We start from the raw sequence: 20,937 nt of genomic DNA, 5'->3' as shown, positions 1-20,937 counted from the left end.
AACTTTCTCTGGCAACTCAATCATCTTTTTTTCACCATGTTTTATTTTTGTTTTCGTTTGTCCCGAAAGAGAAGTCATTTTCTTCACGTATATACAAGACGAGGTAATGTTCTATCTCAACGATCGAACCCTCTCGTACATACTAGAAACCTTCTGAGACCTCTTATCATGTCGCAAAGTGGATCCCCTTTATGGCTTCTCTGTTTCCTTTCTTTTTTCTTCGTCAGCAATACCATGAAACATTCGAGTAAAACATCTAGAAGTTGAGAATGATGGAAAACGTCATACATTGTTTGAGAGTTTGTCTCATGTGTTTCTTCATTCAGGATTTCAAGGATAGAAAAACTAAAGTATTGCAAACCCTTGAAACATTTCTATCCCTGCTTAACAAGATTATAACGCTCGAATTTTTCGAATTAAGGTATTGTTCAGAACATTGGATACACAAGAGCATCGTTTGATTTCTAATCTCGTTATCTATATTGTTCATTTTTGTCTATTGTATCGTAAGTACTTTTGAACTTAACGGCTTTGCTAAATTCAATCTAAATTTATTCAAATGTTTAATTATTATTCACTTTCTTTTGAAACTTCTGTCAGAGATTGTTTGTTTTTTTTTTTTTGAATAATCAAATAAAATATTAGATTTATTAAATAATTTGTTAAAAGAAACAAAACGTCCCCTTTTTAAATAGATATTTAATGTATGTTATATACGTGTACTTTTCTTTTTTCACAATATTGATCCATTCAAGAGAAGTATCATTTATATTCCATTGCAGAAATATAATATCAAATGTTTTTACCATCATTTTTATTCAAACTACATTATTTACCACATATTTACGTGCACAAATAATATATCTAAGAAAAAATAAAGAAAAAAACAATTAAAGAATATTAATAAATAAATTGTAAAAGTCATATTCACATTTTTCTTATTTCAAAATGAAAGGAGATTAAAAGAAAGTATATTTAACAAAATGATACACCATATTATAATTAATAAATTAACGTTAATGTTCAATATTGACGGGAATGTCAATGATATATTATTAATCTTTATTCAAAAAACAGACACGATATGTTTTACACAAAATAAAGTATACACATGGGGTATCTCCAAAATTCTACGATACTTCCAGTTTACATTTTACTTAACCACGCACAGTCGATACATCGTAATCGATGTTTAACACGTTCGCGATGGGGCTTGAATTTTTCTACCATTAATGTACTACCACTTGATGATTCAGATCATCGTGAACGCGTTAATAAAAATTCGATTTTTCGATTTGATTCAAGATAATGATCGAATGTACAGTAGTATCGTTGAAAGGAGAAAATATACCACGAACAAATATTTGCATGGTCTGCAGAAATATTCGCGAATTTTCCTCGAAATCTTGGAATTATTCAAACGATAATAATTTATCGAGGATCTGAAAAATCATTGGAAAAGTTTTCATAACGAGAGAATCCTCGTAATCGTTTTAAAATTAATTAAAGTATCGGATACAATTCTCTTCCATTTATTCTTTCTCCTTCTCTCTCTCTCTCTCTTTATTAGTCGATAATTCGATTAGCAATATCTCTCTCTCTCTCTCTTTCCATCGCTTAATTTTGACATCGTATTTACAACGATATATTCTTCGATCGCATCTTGTCCCATCAGATCAATAAAAATTCCGATGAAAACTTAACGGGGAATAACGGCGAGCACGACGAGACATTAAATCATGTTGTGTCTTGATGTAACGATCAATCGGTATATACTAAAGTGTTATGTTAAAAATATACACCTAAACAATCATTTTTCTTCGTTATATTTGTTGGATTTTTGATTTGTTTTGTTTTTAATCTAATTTAACTTATACACGATGACGTTTTATATAGTTGAGAAGTGCTCGATAAAAACAAAAATTAGAGTTCTAGATGTAAGGAAAAAAAAAAAAGAAAAGAAAAAAAGAACGACAAGGGAGTCGTTTCCTTTTTTTTTTTTTTTCGTAGAAACAACCCCATAAAACTCCCTATCACTCTCGCGTTAATTTCTTTTCTCTAGCCGCGCAACCGGTAATTTAACACGTTAGATCGTAAAACTTAAAGACAGGAAGAAATAAAAAGCTTCTTTCTCTTTCTACCTTTTCCAAAATGCTAATCGTTTTTATTTACCTTACTATTATCCCAGTACTTTCGCACAATCCTATCAGATGTGATATAATATATAACGATCACGCTAACCACACAATATTTCGATAGAATTAATTTAATAATTGAACATCAGGAATCAGTTCAATCGAATGATTTTTATCGAATGACGAATTAGTTTAATTTAATGATTTTTCAAACGTTAATCGTTGGACAAGACAATTTTTTAAATTACAGTAAATTTCATACTTTACAAATTATTATAAAAATAAATGAGAGCTAATTAAAAAATAAACGAATGAAAAAAATGCAATATGTTTAACGTATTGTTTTAAATTTGTTCGATTTAATTTGAATATAAATTTCGAATTGGAATCACCTGAATAATTAAGTACAGCGTCGATCATCCATAGTAACGAGAGTAGATTGTTGTGGTTGACTGGCCTCAGCATCATTCTTGTTATAACTCGGATGTCTGTCTCCAATAACGTCAACTGGTTTTGCTTCTATTTGCATTTGTGGTGTACCCCGAAGACTTCTCAACATGTAACACCGACGATGAAGACTTTGCTTACTATAAAAACTATTATAGCCACTACTTGTAGCTGTTTCATCAGCTCCCATAGGGATACAACAAATAGGTAACATTCTTCTTTGACGTAGAAAACCTCGTTTGGTTTCACCGACCATACTGCATCCGCCACATGCATCACCCATACCTCGATGAATATCCTGCAAAAATATTTACAACATATATCGGATATAATATGTAATTGATATGAATTCTTTTAATTGTTAAAAATCAATTTCTTTTATTTTCTTTTTTTTTCTGTCGAGAAAAATCCAATTCTATAACACGTACAATTTTAATTAACAAATATGAATGAAAAATGTGTTACTTAACTCTTTGCACTCTTATTAGAAGTGTGACTCGACATCAGTTTTTATCTCGAAAGATATCGTACACTTGAATATTATAAAATACAACAATAGATATTTCATTGAATTTGTTTCTTTTCCCCATCATATATTTAAATTATCATATTTTTTAGTTAAAGTAAATTACAAATATATAAAACATTTAAAAGCATTGGTAAGTTGTTAGGAACAAAATGAAAATATAATTCGGAGTGCAAAGGGTTAAATCTACGTTTTTCATTACTCTTTTCAATTAATTACTTTTCAATAATAACAATTCAATTTTGTTTTTTAATTTAACAAAAATAATTCAACAGAAGTTTAAATGACTATTTCGTTTGGAAAACGTGAATATGATTTCTAGCCTTACAAACTGTTTGACCGTCACGAAATCGCTATAATTTTAAATACTGAACGTTGGGAATTTGTATTAGGGTGTCGCTTGATGAAATCGCAATATTCTCTCTCTCTCACACTCTCCCGATCACCCTCACGAATAAGACGAGAACTCGTAAATTGATGGAACATTCGCCACACTGGTCATATAAATTCCACAAAAAAAGGTCTAATATAAAAAAAAATTAGAAAAGATCAATTGAAATAGAAATCTCATTTTTATCTACTATACGTTATGTCATTTATACTTAAGATAATTATTTTTGCAATTGATAATTATCTTGTATTATTCAAATAGAACACCTTTCCCAAAAAGTTTTTCCTAGGCATCGAACATAATACTTTGATATTCTATAGAATATCAAATTACTATTTTTTGAAAAGTTTCGGTAAATATTTTTTACACTAAAAGTGAATAGATTTTAATGAAACTTATATTAAATTAAAGTGCACTCTTTTGGCTACACGTAGAGTACCATATCGAGTTATAAATCAATCTGAAAAAATGCATAAAATGGCAAAGAATGCGATGCTGCAAATTTTTCCTACTTTGCCATTTCTTTGAAAAGTTTCGGCAAATATTTTTTATACTTCGAACAAGCGGATCTTAATGATTTTTATATTAAAATAAAGTGCACTCTTTTAGCTACACGTAGAGTGTAAATTTGACTTATAAATAAATCTGCAAAGGTTCAAAAAATGGCAAAGAAAAATTAGCGGATTAGGCAATGTGAGCAATGCCTGATTGCCAGGCATTGTTAACATTACCGACCTAGGTTCCAAACCACCCCCGGCAATGTTAACAATRCCTGGYCTTMGGCAWTRYKMACAWTGCCTRATYCGCCAACTTTTCTTTGCCATTTTTTGAACCTTTGCAGATTTATTTATAAGTCAAATTTACACTCTACGTGTAGCTAAAAGAGTGCACTTTATTTTAATATAAAAATCATTAAGATCCGCTTGCTCTAAGTATAAAAAATATTTTTATAACTTTTCAAAGAAATGGCAAAGTAGGAAAAATTTGCAGCATCGCATTCTTTGCCATTTTATGAACTTTTTCAGATTGATTTATAACTCGATATGGTATTCTACGCGTAGACAAAAGAGTGTACTTTAATTTAATATAAGTTTAATTAAAATCTATTCACTTCTAGTGTAAAAAATATTTGCCGAAACTTTTCAAAGAAACGGCAAAGATGCACAATTTACAGCATTGGATTCACAGACATTTTCTGCACTTTACATTTGATTTTCATAACTCTACAAAGTATTCTACGCGTAGACAAAAGAGTGTACTTTAATTTAATATAAGTTTCATTAAAATCTATTTACTTTTAGTATACAAAATATTAGGTAAGAAAGTTACATTTCAAAAAGAACAAGTGTCCTAACACAAGAAATAATTTTATTCTAAATACGACCACAAGATACGATTTTAAATGCATCTCACGAAAAAAAAAAAAAGAAATCGATCGTTAAACGAGATAACATTCGTGACGTTTCATGTCCTCTAACTCAACGTTTCGTCCTTCTTCATCAATATCTATTGACACGTATCATCGAACGAGATAGTACATATTCCCCGAGTACAATGTGTTATGCATTCAATGGAAATAGGCCACTCTTGCAATAGATATATGTTAATACCTAAATAGTAATGATGAATTTCTCAAAAAAAAAAAAATCAATTCTGTAAATTGTTATTTTTCTCGAACATAATTTTTTGTAATTGCATATCAAACGAGTGATTTGTAACATCGTTGAAGTCAGAAATATTGATAAATGACTCGAGCCAACTTTTCAATTGATTTATATTTTCAAGAATTGGATATCCTAAAAGTTGCTTTATCGAATTCTAAAAAATTATACAATTTCTTGTTAACAAGTATTTCGAATTGGTGACATCACAAGGATCTATACTTTTTTTAAAAAACTGTAATTAAAGATTTATACTTAGAATTGTGATAAAAAAGAAAAGATATCGTAATTTTATTAAATAAAGCTATATTGACTTTTTTTTCGTTTCTTGATAAAAATATTTTTCAATATCATGTATATGCTATTTAAAAAAAAATGCTATATAGAAGAAAACAAATTTTGAAAAAAGGAAAAACAGGGACAAAAATTGATGAACGAACGTAACAAATAACTATAGTCTAACAATTTGATCGAACAAGTTGGATGGAATAAAATCTCAGAAGATGATACCTCATAGGGATTATTGTTGATTTCAGTCAAATGGTTTATTCGTGAAATAATTACATTGAACTTTTTTTTGTCGTTTTCGTTGAGCCGAATTTATTAGAATAGCTATTGCAAAAGATGAGATTTCTTCGTATGCAAAATATCCAGGGTGATAAATTCATTACTGCTGTTTATTCCCTCGGCAATGAAATTACGACAGTTAAGCTTTAGGAGTGACACAACATCGTTGCACGAAGAAACCCGGTAAATGAAAGTTTCTTGCGAATTCGTGCTTATAAAAACAATATCATCTCTTGTAAGAAGAATCAAATCTAAAGTCGAAGAAATGGAAAAAGAATAAAATAAAACGAACTATTTCAACCAATTTCTTTTACCTCGTTTTATATTCCAACGTAGTATAATACTGAACAAATTATTATCGTACGATAAAATTAATCTCAATAATAAAAAAGTTATAATACGAGAATAACGAACTCCTCTTTGATAATAAAAATAAAAAAAAAAAACATAAAGAAAAGTTAGAGATCGTTTCGTTTTTTATTATTATACTTTTATTTTATCTATAAACATTTTATATACGTATATACATTTAAGTTCTGTACTTGAAACAAAAATAATTAAAAATCAACGATCGTTAGATTTCAATTATATTAATTACGTTGGATTAAAAGAAATTTTTAAACTTGAAGATTTTGTACAAATTTCTATGCAAACAAAATTTTAAAATGCATATCAAAAAAAAAAAAAAAGGAATCTTTACGAGGCAAAAGTTTTGCGATGGAGAAAGATAAGTTAGAAATATGAAAGAGGTAAAGAAGCTTTAGTAGAACAATACCGAAGTAATGATACATTGGTTTCACAATTTCAAATTAATCTCTTTGACTCTCTCTTCCTCTGATGAAAAATAGACAAAAAATTTAATAAGAAATGCAAGTAGTCAAATTAGATAAACATTTGTAAAAATTAGAAAGGTCGGTTATAAATTTTGATTTGGTAAAAAAAAAAGAAAAAAAATACATTCATCGAATATATGCTTGAAAAAGAATCTTATTCGTAGATACACACATACATATATATGTCTACGTATATCTATTGATACGAATCATACGTTTAAATATCAAGGTTTTATTCGTCTTCTCGATATCCTCTTTAATCCGAACAAATTCTAAGGTGTCTAGACACGTTGACCTACGATCCAACCGTTAAACACAGAATGTTCGTTCATCTTGAATAGAAGAACATTGGTTTAAACATGGTACAAATAAAGAAAATTCGATTTTTAACGCTAGAATAATTATTTAAAAAAAAAACAATCATGAAAATCATGAAATGATCAATGAAAATAAATAATGTATCAATACGAGAATGTTACGAGAAACAGACATGTTCTCTTTAAAAAGTAAATACAATGTGAAATTATAAGACAGAAATCTTAGAGTGGGGTTCTTAATAAAGAGAATTATAAATTGATTTATATAACTAATTTTAAGATAAATTTCTGCCTAATATATTACATTCTACACATTGCTCGAATATCTACAATTCATGGCTTTATTATCGTTGTTTGATGTTACTAATTACAAAATACAGCTAGATATTATACACCTATAACATAAACGTCTGTAGTATGGAGAAATCCTATTCATCATTTGTACCTATCTCTCTGTGTTTATTCTACAGCGAAATGAACAAGAAATAACAAGACAGTAATATTTATTCGGAAACAAGTAACATGTTAATAATAACAGATTTATGATATTATAATTGTTATTTTTAAATAATGAATAATTAAAATAATTCATCAAAAAACAAATAGTATCTAAATAAATATATTATATTAAATAATAAATAATTAACTTTGTGTGAATTTTTGTTTTTTTTTTCGTACACATACTTACACATTTTCTCTCACAAAGTGTTTTTGGAGATTTTAATATTTATAATAATTTAGTATATATTTCATATAATAAATTAAATATATGATTGTTTATAATTATATTATTGAATATAAGATTTATAATATAAAAGTATAATTTAATATTAATATAATCGTTATATATATATAACAACGAGAAAATTGATATTATATATTTATCACATGTTTATGTATAAAAAAACATTACCGTAATATAATGATATTTTTCATTTAACGAGATATAGAAACGGTAATTTGATAATATGAAAAAGGGAATCACCAATATAAAGAATTCATTGCTGCAGGATATGTACTTAAACGTCAAGAGTACTTATCCGTTCTCGTAAAGTTTTCACCGTTTCGTACCAGAATATACATATATATATTTGAGCAAGGGCACGTTAATTGTTTCCTAAATACCTTTTACACGTTACAACAAATTTAGAAAGTTTTCCAAGTTCCAAGAAACCTAATTCCAATGACACAAGAACATTGTTATAAAACAAAGTTTCAAAAGAAATTCAAAATAAACTGAAACTCATTCACAGAGATTGCAAGATTATTTGTTTTTTTTTTTTGTTTTTTTTTAATCGTAACAACAACAAAAATCGTACGACACTTTCTATGTTATTCATTCATTGAAAATATTCTTAGAAATATTACGGATGGGGGATCACATTTCAATAGTATAAAAAACATTGTTAGAAGTAAATTTAAAAAAATATATATAAAATTATTTTGAAAAGCTTTTTCTCACTCTTGTTTTTTCTTTTTAATAATATTTGTAATTAATTGTTAAAAATAAAAATCTTACGACATGGTTCGAGAGACGTAAATTATACTTCATTTAAAATATTCCAACATATGGTATATGGGTAAATGAACTATACTTACTTTATGACGTGGCTTACGACGAGTCAATCCACGTGATCTACGACGAAGAATATCTGCAACACTTCTTCGAAAGTTACGCGTCATAAAACAATAAACGACAGGGTTGAGTGCACTATTCGCGTGTCCTACGAATAGACAATAGGACAGGGCATCACTCACTGACTTGCCTTTATCTGCGAATAACATTACATAATTTATTTTAATATTTTTATTTAAACCAATTACCTTTTCGTTAATATAGAAATCATTATTTGTTTTTATTTCGCTAATTAGAAGATAATTTTTATTTGTCTCTTATTTTCAAAACATAAATCAATATTGTGTTCATCAAAACAGAAATCTAATTAAAAAGACAATTATATAATTACGTTTAATTATATTAGTAAATGCATTTTCATTAATCATCGATTCAATTTTGCTAACATACAAAATATATTAATTATATAAATATTCGATATATTTAAATGATTAAATTATGGTAATTTATTTACACTGTTATACTAATATATAATTTTTTTAAATTTTAGTAATTAACAAGATATTATTAATAATCAATTCTATGTTTAAATAATTAACAAAAAAATGCGTTCGATATATCAATATAATTTAGAAACACACACAAATTTAAATGAAATAAATTGAAAGATAAAGCAACTATTTTTTTATTTTTTTCCAATAAATATATATATATATATAATAAACTTGAAAAATGTATTTTTCTGAACAATTTTACATGAAAGACCTTACCGACTACTTTCAGATCAACGAGCAATCTAAGGACATTATAAGGGAGCCAGCAAAGGGCGAAAAGTACTGCGAGAAGCAGCAATATCCAAGCGATTCGTCTTCTCTCACGTACCAGACGAAAATTCTATAAGCAAACAATAATTAAAAATCATTATTGTCTCTAATAAATAAAAAAAAAATAAGCTTCTATATAGCATTAATCCGAGATAATTGGGAAAAGCAAATAAAATGATCGATCGTCTAATTCTCGATGATAGAAATTTATCAATAAAATTTCTAAAAACAAAAAACACACACACACAAGGATAATCTTGCTTTTAAGGACAAATAAAATAGGAAAAAAAAGTAAAGAAAAAATAATTAATGAATTATTTAAGTTTACGCGTATTATTATTAACTAACGTAATTTCTTCTCACGTTAGATATTATTTGAATAAATTTGAACGAAGTTTACTAGCATGTGACACGAGAACGAATCGTTTCTTTCTTGACATCGTCATAAATAGTATACGTGTGTATATGTATTAAATATAAATATGAAAGAATATCGAAAGTACAAACATGTGTTTATGACTTGAAACATATTTCTTCTCGCTCTTTGATTTACAAACCCGTTCAGATAGAAAATAGTACGAGATCAAATCATGTGGAAGTTTCTTTATTACGAATTCGATCTATTTGTTTCCAAAAAAAAAAAAAACAAATATTTTAGTTAATAAAAATATTTATTGATCCATAATAAAAAAAATAATATACACATAGTAGAAAGTATCTATTTATCTATACATTACCTGAAATGCAAGATCAAATATTTAAAGATGGAAAAGAAAATATTTGTAGATTGTATGTTTACAAATATATTTATCTCCTTTATCTAATTTTTCTAAACAGGTAAAAAAAAAGTGCCTGTTTATAAACGAATTATGTATAATACAATATAAGCTTATATTTACATATATAAGCTACCAACAAGCGTTCTTATAACTCAGACGACGAACATTTAATCGATTATTGAACTTCAACATAAGAAACTAATAGGAAAGGAAATAAAACGCTACTTTTTACTAACTTGTTGCGAGCTAGCACTACCCTTAACACTGTCACAGTCAAACGGTGGTTTCCTGGCACAAAGGGTTCGACCCATCATCGAATAAGCCAATATCACAACAAAACCTAACAAAGGAAGACATAATTCAGATCGAAACATAAAGACAACAAGCTAGAGGTAAGACTTGTATTCTAAGAATATTGTTTGCGTGAAAACTTTGTATTCTTCGAAGATATTCTATATAAACAACAGTATACTTATTAAAATATTTTAAAATAAATATAAATGTAAAATTTTGCGTATATATAAAAAACAATATCTATTATAATGATGTAGTTTCTAAATTGTATACATGATATAATATTATATCGTAAAGACAATAACGACGCGTAGTTTTGTTATAATTGAACAAAAATTATTCTATTATATAGAAAATGCTATTGTTTTCCAATTAATTCATATTTATAACGAGGATATTCTGTTCTATCGATTTCCGTTTAAAACAATAAATGTCAGGTAATGTTCTTATACACAAATTCTATATCATAATAATTTGCATTTAATAAGAAAATGAAATGTTATGTTTTATTTTTTCGGTATCATCGATTCACGTTCAAATTTTGTGCGTTTGATATTCATTAAAGAAAATTATTTTGATTATCAGTCATTCTCTCCTTTGTTTATTGTTGTTTTTTATTTGTTTAACGTTAAAAATCAAATTTTAATTAATAAAATAGTACATACCAGGTATAGCATAAACTAAGATAAAGCAGGCGGTACCGAATAAATCTGCATCGATACCAAGTTGATTCAAATCTTCCGAGCATATGTAAAATGCTGGTGGCAATCGGGTAGCCCGAGTATCGTTGCGTGAAAAATTTTCTTTCAACGCCCAAGAACCATGAAGAGTAATATTAACAACTTCTGTTCCAGGACTTTGAAGAGTCATCTGTTAAATAGAAACAAAATGCAAATTTCGTATAATTTAATCGATCGATAAATGTCGCTGATAAATAATGAATTCTCCGCTTGTATTTATAAAATACTTCGAAACGCGAATTTATCTCAAATGATTAAGTATATTTTATCGCGATCTATCATTAAAATGATAATAGAACGTAAATTTTCTTACGATACATCAATAATAAAAATAACTTTCTCTATTACAAACGATAAAACGTATATAATATGAGTTAACAATTAATTGAAAATTATTTTTTAAAAATATAATGATTCGTAATATTGTTTTTATAATAAAATATATAAAATATTTAAAAGTTATATTATAATATTTGAAAGGTAATACAATTACATTGATAAAACTGATCAATTTGATTGGTTAAAATAATAAAAAATGATAGTAAAGATAGATAAAACTTACTCCTTGTAATATAGGTACGAAAATACTCAAAGCTATTAGCCATAAGATAACGATAACGACTACCGTACTCTTTCGATTGAATACTCGTCGGAAAGCTATAGGACTTCGTATAGCAAGATACCTATCGATACTCATTGCAGTAATAGTGTACACCGAGGCAGCAACGGCCACTCCTAAAAAAAATCAAACAACGATTATACAATGCTCGATTAATCGTCGAAGGATCACTTTTTTCCATTTATCATTCTAACATTTATCGATTACTCTAGATAATAATGTATATTTGTTTCGTTAAAGTATTACCGTTGCGGAAATTTGTTTAACGTGACCTTAATTTTTACGGAAATCACATGATATTATTTCAACGATGATCAAAGCTGTAACACGATATCAGATGTATAATGTATTCGTTAAATTCTCTTATAGTTAATTTCATAAATATCATTTTATGCATAAACCTTTTTCAAAAGAATTATTTACACTAATATTTGTGCGTGTGTGCTATTACTTTTGTCCTTTCTTTAGTTTTCTTTCTCTTTCATTTTTTTTTTTTCTTTTTTTTTTATAATAATAAACTAATGTTATTTTTAAATTTCGCCCGTCATCATAAATTGAAAAATTACCAGGCTGAAAATAATATCTCGCGGTTGATAAAATTCGTATTTTTAATCGTTATTTCAAACCATTTATTTTTTTATTCTATTTCCATCGGTAAAACGAATTGAAATAGGAAAAAAATTGAGAGAGAAAAAAAGAGACAATTTACAATTAGTGATAGTATATTTTAACGATAAACATTTTCACGATGAAAGATAACTTTTAAGTAACGATGATTAATATCATTTTGTTACCCCTAAAAAGGAGATAATAAAAAAATTGAATACTTATATGTATGTGTATATATTCCGAACTGTTATCCAATCTTGATTTTACCCTTTAACAACTCAACGATAATTATTTCTGATATATATATATATATTTGACACTTTTATTTTGTTAATGATTAGATAGATTATTTTCAAGTGAAACATTCTTCAATGAAAGCTTTTAATTTTTGTCGCGAAATTTATTTATAACATAAGAGTCATTAGATATTATTAATAATAATGGAAAAATCGGATGTACATAAAAGCTTTTAGAAAGTAAAGAGATAAAGAAAAGATCAGTGATTTTTATAACGTAGATAAATCTAACGTTGAATCATGAAGCTTCAAGTAATATAAAATAAAGATGAAAAATATCTCGAGAAAAATTCGACAAAAAAAAGCAAAGTAATATAATTCAATAGGAAGAAATTCTAAAGAACGTTCAAAATATGTTTTATTATTAATGTTATTATAATAGAAAGAAAAAAGAGAGAGAGAGAGAGAGAAAATTAATGAAAGGTACATTGTATCCTATTATTAGAATTTTACAAGTTGTTTAAATATTTGTTAAAGGATCATCATGTATCCTCTATATGTTGTGAAGTAAAGTCAACAATAAAATATTTATTCTCATTATATATCGGTCAAACTCATCCCTTACCGGAAAAAGAAGCCCTGTTATATAATATAATACTTGTTAGAATTCGTGATAAACTCTCGGAAATATTAGTTTTACAAGAAAAAATTGTGCATTATGTCTTATGTTAAAAAAGGAAAAAAACGAGTGTTACGAATGGCATTCATTTTTTCTTCGTTATTACTTTCCTTCTACATTGCAAATATTAATATGCAAATAAATAACATTTTAGTCGTTTCCTTTTACAATAAAGTGTAATAAAAAAATATGAAAATAAGATCGATCCCATACACTTTCTTCTTTTATTATATTAATCGAAATAAAAAAGAATTTCGCGTAAAGAAATATTACAATGGATTTATTATTAACGCATGGAAAAAAATAAATACTAGAGTAGAATTTTTCTTTTTTTTCTTTTTTTTTTTTTTGTTAATAAATTATCGATAGAATTTTTATTATAAGAAACTTTATTAACTTTTTCATTTATAACATAACGCTTTTTCTCTATTAATAATCATTAAAATATATCGAATTTTATATACCATGTTAATTGAAATAAAAATTTAATGATAAAGGGCCAAATAAATTTACCTTGTAAATATGAGGATAATTTACACATAACTTCACCATAAATCCAAACAAGTGACACAGCTTGAGTAACCGCGACTGGCATACAAATCATAGTCACCAATAGATCAGCAACTGATAGATTCACCACGAAATAATTAGTTACGCTGAAAACAGAAGAATAGTTGCGTGCATATATGTAAAATATATACATATGCTTCATTAGAATAACAAGCGATAAAATTCAACTAATGAAGCAAATACAGAGAGGGTCAGCAAAATAAAACCCATGCTAAGTTAACCTCAACAAATAAAGGTGTGGTATGATAGTATACTCATGTATGCGGATAGTGAACACCTCGCGTTAACGGATACAATAAACATAGTAATTTCCTATTATTCGTTCTTTGAACTTTTAATGGTTTCTCTTTTCAATTTTTATTGATTTTAAAATAATTATTCGAAATAACGTTTGCGAAAAATGATTCAGTCATAAAATGAACAATATTAATATATTTAAATCAAATTTACATCTCAATTAACCCTTGAACACTGTGAAGCTTTTCCGATGAAATCAATCGCTTGGAACGGAATGATTTTTCTATTTAATATGAATCATTTTAATAGAATGTGAAAGAAGAAAAGAAAAGAATCTAAATCGCGAGGAAGATCGAAAAAAAAATTGTTGAACGCATATATGCGTCTTTATATTAGTCCAATCGGATTGCTTTCCCCATAGCATTGAAAAGTGTTAAGATATAATCGATCAATCGATTTTTGAAATTCATACCAAATATGTACGTATATATATATATATATTTCGTATACAGATAAAAACATATAATAAAAAAAGAAAAAAAAAGTAATTTATAATAGAATACGTAATATATTTGTTCCACTCGAAAAATTGAAATAATAATTCGGTTGATATTAAATTGTGCTTTATCCATGAAAAAATATATATTATTACTTTTACACATGAACGACTTCTATTCAATATTTAAAAAATACTTCCGTGTATGTGTGCGTGTGTACAAAATTATTTCTATTCAGCATTGATATTTATAAATGTAATGTACTGAATATTAAATAATCATTCAATTATTTGATGTTAAATATAATTTACTAAAGGAGCATGTTTTTCTTAAGGTATTTACATTATTAATGTATATTTATACTCATCATTTTTCTTATGATGTTCGTTATAATCAGAACACTTATAAACGCGTAATTTTCTTCGCTTATTATTACATTTAAAATAATGCTTTTCATTTTTTTATGTAATATTATGTATACGTTTAAGATCTTTTCTACGTTTATTATTTCATTTATATTCCAAATATAATTTTAGTATTAAAAAAGAAACTGAATAGTGCCATTAAATGATGAAAATAGTTATTCTTTATAAAAAAAAAATAACTGCGCATTTTATTCCGTACTTTGTTTAACATATATACAAGAACATTATTCAAAGCCAAAACGGTTAAATGTAAAAACGGTTTGATCGGTGTGCGATACGACGAGACGAAACTTGGACTTCGTAACCAAGGCGATAATTTTCGTTTGAAAAATAAGCGGCAATGTGTTAGCTCTAACGTTATTCTGTTCGTTCATTCGTGCATCTATTATAAATGCGTAAGTAATGTTTATTTGAACGATGCACCCGCTGCGATCAGAAATAAGCGCTTTACAGTTTGCTTTGTACATCCTCGAACACTTCTGTATCCAACAAGTTCTTTATCGAGAAATCCTCTTTTCCGTTGTTCATCGAATACTAATCTCTGAAGAATCTCTAAATTTACCAGATACTTATTCACTGAGAAAATAAGAAATAAAGAGAGGTAGAGAATAACAAGCTCATGACTCAACGATAATAATTCATCTATGATAGGTTCACTAGCATAAGTAATTACTCGAAATTATTTTTTTTAGAAATAACTTTTAACTTACTTTTATATATATTCTTCTTTATTCTTAATCCCTTTACGACTTATCGTATTTAACTTTGCGAAAAATTAAATGAAATTAAAAGAACGTGAGAGGTGAAAACCCACACGTAGAAGAATCTTTAACTTACCGAAGAAACTTTGATGTAAAAGAAACGCGAAAAGAAATGATTCAAATTCTTTTGTGAAACTCGTCGAGAAAAGATTTCGTTCTTTAAGATAGATAACAAAGTTCGAAAGACAAACAATAAATGTAAGAAAAATTAATTGTCGAATACTTAATAATAGTTTGAATGCAATAACGAAACTTTTCGAATTGTGTTTCCCGTTGATTAAATATCGAAACGAGCATTAAAGCGTTGCTTTATTGGGACAACATTTTGTCAAACTCTCTTGTTAATCGATTCATCCACTTGTCCAAGTCTTTTACCTTGTTAAGTTAGTTTCCAATGAAAATATATTTTACCTTGATAGGTTGATTTTCCAACGAAAATATAAACTCATTACATAAGCGTATCAAAATATATCGTATGTGTGTGATATATCGTAAGCCTGTCTAACAAGAGAATACTTTAGTATGAGATAAACTTCCGGTAACGAAATACAAAATCTCATTTTTACTTGTATCCATCATTCCTTCTTAATCTAACAATAAAGAATATCTTCTATCTTCTTCTATCTTTAATCAAACCGAACAATATTGTTATTCCCGTGTGAATGACGTAATTTCATGATTCTTCGTTTTATCTGTCAATTTCATACGAAGAAATATCGCAGTTATCCGAAATTTATCAAAGATTTATGCACAAGTTTTGTGTAATGTAAGTTTAATATTTATCAAATCTGTATATGTCATACGCGTGTCTCTCGTAATAAAACTGACATTATTTATATCAAAGAAACTTAATATCGAAAAACGTTTTATTCTAATAACTCATCAAATTCAAATACCATATTCATCCTATATCGTATTTAACCTTTCTATTGGAAATCATTATTTTTGATTTACATCGAAAGTTAATATTCTATTAATACTAACTAATGAATCGAAAAGAAAATTTCTATAAACATCTGACTTGATAAACAATCGATAATGTATTTAGAAAGAAAGCATCAATCAATAAAAAATAATTCTTTCATTTATTATTGTTACAACATCAAACGAGAGAAGCAAAAAAAAGAAAAAAGGAATGAAATGAACTACGGTAAGAACAAATCTTTTTTTTTTCTTGTACTTTTTTTTCCACGTGTATTTCGACGCACACGTCGGACTTTAAAATTCAATCGTAAAAAAAATAAAACTTGACGATCTCTTTATTTTTCTTCTTGATTTCTCTTTTTTTCTCTCTTATTTCTTCCCTTCCTTCTTCTATCTCTTCCTCTCTCTCTCTCTCTCTCTCTCTCTTTTTATTACTTTATCTCTTTCTTCCTCTTCCTTTTCTCTTTCATTGATTTACATACACGTTCAAACTTTCATCATCATTTGTCTAGCTTCGAGAAAACGAGGGGATCCTTTTTCCTGTTTCTCTCTCTCTCTCTCTCTCTATCTCTCTTTGAAATATTTCATTTTGAAAATAATATAAGCAAATTTCTATACAATTATGATTGCAATTTGTTCGACCAACAATCAGTTACTTTAACTGACACGTGTGAGTTATAAATACAATTAAAATCATTACTCTTTATATATACAGAAAATACAAAAAAACATTCATTTACTTTATTAAATGCATTGTAAAGCTTGCATGGGGTATATGCATGACATCGTAATATACAGTTCATATCTAACTAGATCTACGTGACTTTTTATTACTGCGTTTTCTGTCTTTTTTTTTTTTCTTTTTTTGAACTTATTTTATAAGTAAAATCACACATAACATAATGCAAGAACGCGATGTGTGACTAATATTAATTCTTAACAAATGTTTCTTTGAAAAAAACTTAGTTGACCCAGTTTTAAAATATCTTTCATAAATATTGATTAACCATAAATATGATGTGTGAATGATAAATGATAAATAATAAAAGAATCATATATCTTAAATGTACATTAGTTCATAGATGTTATTCTTATCAATTGATAAAAAAAAATGTAAGCCATTCTTCATTAGCCAAATCGATTAATTACATAAAACGAAAAAAAAAAAAAAAGGTAAAGGAAATTGAGATAAATTATTAGACAAAAAAAATGTTACCATAAATATAAATTAAATATTGATCGAATTACTTTAACAATAAAATTTGTTTGAAATTTCAAAAATAAATTGAATCACTTATGATCTCTGTAAAATTGTTCATATAAATGTATAATAAAATAAGAGTACATACTTTCTCATATAGTGATATTTGAAGACAACGGCGATGACAAGTGCATTTGCTGTGACAGCCAATGCGATGATAGGTACATAAAGAGTAATTAATAAATAATTTGGTTGTACATCATTGAAACTATCATATAAATCCCATAGTATATTGGTTACAATCGCATTTTGATCGTAAGCAAAAGTAGGAATCGTTGGAGTTGTTGTTGTTGTTGTTGTCGTCATGATTCTGCCAACGAACGGTGTCGTAGAAGGTGTAGTTGTCATTGACATTGTCGTTGAACTTCCGTTTAATATATCAGGATCGATGAAAAAATAATCACGAAGCGAACGTGTCATAGTTGTTGTAGTCATTGAAATATTTTCAGTGTTCTAAGTAATCATCAACAAATTATCACACCTTTACACACCTTATTTAACTTTCCCTTTTTCACTTTCTTTTACACTTTCTTTTCTTTCTTTGTTTTTCTCTCTCTCAAATCCTTTTTACGCGAGATTAGATCAGAATAATCCGAAGAAAATTTCCATTACCGGAATACAAACATAGTAAGGTAACTTGTACGAGTATACCTAAAGATCATTTAACCTTCGACATTTTCTTTTAAAAGGGTAAAGTCAAGAAATGGCAAGTCTTTATTTTTACTAAATAAAACTTTACATTCATTTAATTATTAATAATATCCTGAAGAGATAATTATTTAAATATATACCTAGAAATTATTGAAAATATACGATAGAACGAAAATAAGTATTTGTAATAAATGAAATAAATCTAGAAAATATCGTTTGGAAAAGGTAATATTTTCATATGTTAAATTATTAAATGGAATGCAATCGTATAAAAATAATCTAAATAACCAAATTACCAACTCATTAGTTCTTACATTCAGTTAACAGAATTCATATATATATAATTAATAAACATTAACTTTAATAATAATAATATTATTATTATTATTAATTAGTAATCAAGTTAAAGATATAAATTCAACTACTCATATATTTTACTAATAATCACGCGAGTTTTTATTAATCCAAATCTTAATTTGTTTTTTATTAAAATTTACTTTTAAATACCCTTCTTTGATCAAAATTACATATTTCATAAATACCTTCTAGATAAAAATATGGTAAATGCATGCGATAGTTGATTATAAGAGGGAAAAAGGAAAACACATCGGACATATTTTAAATTACGGAGTGCAAGAAAATGTTTCTAACATGTGATACGTCTGGAAAAGCATCAGTAAATGAGTACCCGTTCTCTTTTCTCTAGACTCGATTTTTCCGAGCATTTAGAAAATAAATAAAAAAAATATAATTCGCTAAAGTGCAAATGTTACTTTAATCTCGATTTTATATCTAAATTTTTGAAAAACCGGACAAACTTTGGCAAATAAGAAAATTTTTTAACATCGTTTATTATATTCATATAAGTTTGTCTATATATTGTTCGAATTTCAAAATGAAATATACTTGAATCTGAGAACATCATCTGTTATAATCAATTCTTTCTTTTTCAATCCAATAGGTGTCAAATTCATTTCAAACAGAATTGATTTTTCTATTCTGATAAAACGCATTTCTTTTTCTTCTCTTTTTATTGTTATTATTATTACTTTTATTTTTCTAATAATTCCTTCTCTTTATTCTTTCGATTTAATTAAAGAACATTAATAAAGGATCGTTGATTTCGAAGCGATCGTTTTTATTTAAAAAAAAAAAGTTCTCGTAGTTGTGTTAATCGGGTAAAACAATTTTTTCTTTTTAATCAAAAAATAAAATATATATTTTATTCCATTGACGAGAGATCAATCGGATTAAAGACAATCAATCAAATTCGATACCGAAAAAGATTCAACAAATTATTCACGAACCAATGAAAATAAAATAAAACGTGGAATACTTTTTTTGTAAATCCTTGTACTAGAAATACGTGTATAAGTTAATACTTTAATATATTTCTTTAAAATTTATTATAACACTGTTATCTGATATCATAGTAATTTTCTTCTATCCTTTAATATGAGAAAACAAATTTTAATTAAGCTTCGAATATACTTCACTTAATTGATACGACGATATCGAAATCATTTTCTTTCTTTTTTTTCATCTTTCATTTCATTTAAAACTATATTATAATTCACATCTCCAATTAATTTAAAGTACGTTAGATAAATAAACGATTCATTATATAATAAATAAATAAAATTCTACGAAGATTAAGCAAAATAAATTTTTTCACGAAAGAATCATTATATTCTATCAATATCTACGAATTTAAAACTTTCCATCCATGTATATTATATATTCATATATATATAATTATATTTTATAATTACGTAGTTATATATTCTTATTTTATAAAAATGTAAATATAAACTATATATATATATATAATTTCACTATCTATTTAATTATTATTATTACTCGAAAAAAAAACAAATTAAATACTTACACGTATATAGCCCCAAAAAAAATGAATATCTTTTATATTCACAAAAAAATATGATATATTTGTAATAAAATCGAAAAGACAACTTTGTCCTCAATAACACATGGATCACATAATCACAATAAACATTGATTATTGTTTATTTTTCCTTAGATATTAACAAATAACCCGTATCAATATAATTATAAATTAATATTCAATATTACACTTGAGCAAACACTGTTCTACATTAAATGCAGCAAAATAATGATATGTGTATTATTTGTACCTCAATCAATAATAATAAAACACATACACAATTAACATTTACAATAACCGTAAAGTATCTCCCATGTTAATCGAACTAATCACCGTCATCATCGAAATTAAAAACGTTGCTAAATTGATCATCTACGATCGCCATGTTAGATTTTCGTTAGATCCGAATTATTTTCTTTATTATATTCTTCGCAATTTTCTTCATCTTTCTCTCTCTCCCTCTCTCTCTTATATT

At 26.6% G+C, this 20,937-nt stretch overlaps 1 protein-coding gene across 5 annotated transcripts in view; it reads right to left on the bottom strand.

The window, feature by feature from the left end:
* LOC106793490 (orexin receptor type 1-like) overlaps window positions 1-20,937 on the bottom strand; it is a 25,356-nt gene extending 4,419 nt beyond the window's left edge. Inside the window, exons 1-9 of one of the 5 annotated variants that reach the window (XM_014760482.1) lie at window positions 17,997-18,689; window positions 13,747-13,889; window positions 11,653-11,825; window positions 11,016-11,220; window positions 10,293-10,396; window positions 9,224-9,347; window positions 8,477-8,649; window positions 2,528-2,880; window positions 48-256 (exon numbers count right to left, since the gene is read on the bottom strand). In XM_014760482.1, coding sequence (XP_014615968.1) covers window positions 2,536-2,880; window positions 8,477-8,649; window positions 9,224-9,347; window positions 10,293-10,396; window positions 11,016-11,220; window positions 11,653-11,825; window positions 13,747-13,889; window positions 17,997-18,343 — 1,614 coding nt within the window. In that variant the 5' untranslated portion in view covers window positions 18,344-18,689 and the 3' untranslated portion in view covers window positions 48-256; window positions 2,528-2,535. Of the gene's footprint in view, window positions 1-47; window positions 257-2,438; window positions 2,881-8,476; window positions 8,650-9,223; window positions 9,348-10,292; window positions 10,397-11,015; window positions 11,221-11,652; window positions 11,826-13,746; window positions 13,890-17,996; window positions 18,690-20,447 lie in introns of those variants that run through there. The other 4 variants (XM_014760483.1, XM_014760484.1, XM_014760485.1 and 1 more) reach the window with 4 other exon arrangements.

The sequence above is a fragment of the Polistes canadensis genome, unplaced genomic scaffold (assembly GCF_001313835.1).
Source record: "Polistes canadensis isolate GaletaPanama2010 unplaced genomic scaffold, ASM131383v1 scaffold_14, whole genome shotgun sequence".
In the NCBI taxonomy this organism is placed as follows: domain Eukaryota; kingdom Metazoa; phylum Arthropoda; class Insecta; order Hymenoptera; family Vespidae; genus Polistes; species Polistes canadensis.
Note: the sequence above shows the minus strand (reverse complement) of the source record. Positions and strands in the feature narration are given on the sequence as shown.